Here is a 1,363-nt window from a genome sequence, read left to right on the forward strand (position 1 = left end):
GTCACCACAACAAAATCCTGGAGAAAACATCCTATGGGATTCGAACCCGCGCCGATTATTTCATGGATGTGGACCCGTCTCAACACAAGGGTTCCATATTGTTTGCGCATCGTGTGCTTCATTAAAAGAATAATACATTAAGAAATAAGATGCAGAATTCACAAAATTAACAATATTATTATAATAATGATAATGATGAAATCAAACAGAAATATTGCATTTGATGATGGTGGTGGAACTGATGATAACTTTAAAAAAAAAAAAAAAAAAAAAAAAAAATCCTCTTAAAATAGGAAGGCGGATTAAAGTTTATGGGAAGAATGCATTTGACCATATTGGATTGGGGTTATCAACAAATGGAGCCATCTCATACACAAGACCAAGACCCGGATTATGTTCAGACGAATTATTGATCCAATCAGTGAACCATTGAGCTGTTTCGTGCATCACACCTCCTCTTGTTATCATTTCATTAGTAGTAACAGTCGCTTGTTGTCGAGGAGCGGGTGGTTCAACTACACATTTCTTAAGAGACTCAATCCTACCACAAATGTCTTTGATGGTTCGGTCCACCAGCCGACCCATATCATTTAAATCAGTCAGGATCAAATTTTCTATCGAACCTTTTCCAGTCAAGCATCGGTACATGACCTCATTCATCTCCTTTTCTAGATTCTCTTTGATCTGTTTCTTGAGCTGCTCACTTGTTTTAGTGATCCTCTGCCTAATAAAGCTCTCCTGATTCACCATTTTCTTGCTTTGTTCCATTAACGGCATCCTCTTGAACTGAGCAAGAACGCGTTGAACACCGATATTGTTGGGCCATACCTCAGGCTGAGATTCGTATGGGCTGTATATAATGGCACACGCATCGATGCCGCATAAGGTGCTCAACTCATGCACCTTCTTCATTAAACCTTTCTTCCTTTTCTTGAAGGTTGCTTTCCTTGCTGAGTCATTGGCTATGAAAGCAAGCTTCACTTTCTTCCTAGTCATGGTAATGCTTATGCCAATGAAGCAAATGATTGATAAGAGATATGGAAGCTCAACTTATGTGTGAGTTTCTTATTTGCAAATGACCTTTTTAGTGCATATATATATATAGTAGTTATACACTTCAGGTGACAGCTACGGCAGAATTTTAGTATTAAATTAAATTTTAAGGTTTTTATGGGGGAATCATTAATAAAAATATTCTCTAAGGATCAACATTAACACAGTATAATTTTGTGATCGTAAGGATTTACTATTATAATCATAATGAATAATGATTTACATTAAAGAGTAAAAATTTCATATTAATACCTTATTATATCATAAATACACATACTGCATTAGATCATTCCCATCGGTACGTTATAGA

The 1,363-nt window shown here is 36.0% G+C and overlaps 1 protein-coding gene across 1 annotated transcript; it reads right to left on the minus strand.

Annotated features, from left to right (window-relative positions):
- Window positions 1-309: 309 nt before the first annotated feature.
- On the minus strand, window positions 310-996 carry LOC139889528 (agamous-like MADS-box protein AGL80). The gene has a single exon (XM_071872475.1). It carries the CDS (start codon window positions 994-996, stop codon window positions 310-312), a length of 687 nt encoding a protein of 228 aa, XP_071728576.1.
- Window positions 997-1,363: the final 367 nt, after the last annotated feature.

The sequence above is a fragment of the Rutidosis leptorrhynchoides genome, chromosome 2, assembly GCF_046630445.1.
Source record: "Rutidosis leptorrhynchoides isolate AG116_Rl617_1_P2 chromosome 2, CSIRO_AGI_Rlap_v1, whole genome shotgun sequence".
In the NCBI taxonomy this organism is placed as follows: Eukaryota; Viridiplantae; Streptophyta; class Magnoliopsida; order Asterales; family Asteraceae; genus Rutidosis; species Rutidosis leptorrhynchoides.

Coding starts and splice junctions, on each gene's coding strand:
- LOC139889528 (XM_071872475.1), bottom strand. CDS start 996: ATGACTAGGAAGAAAGTGAAGCTTGCTTTCATAGCCAATGACTCAGCA.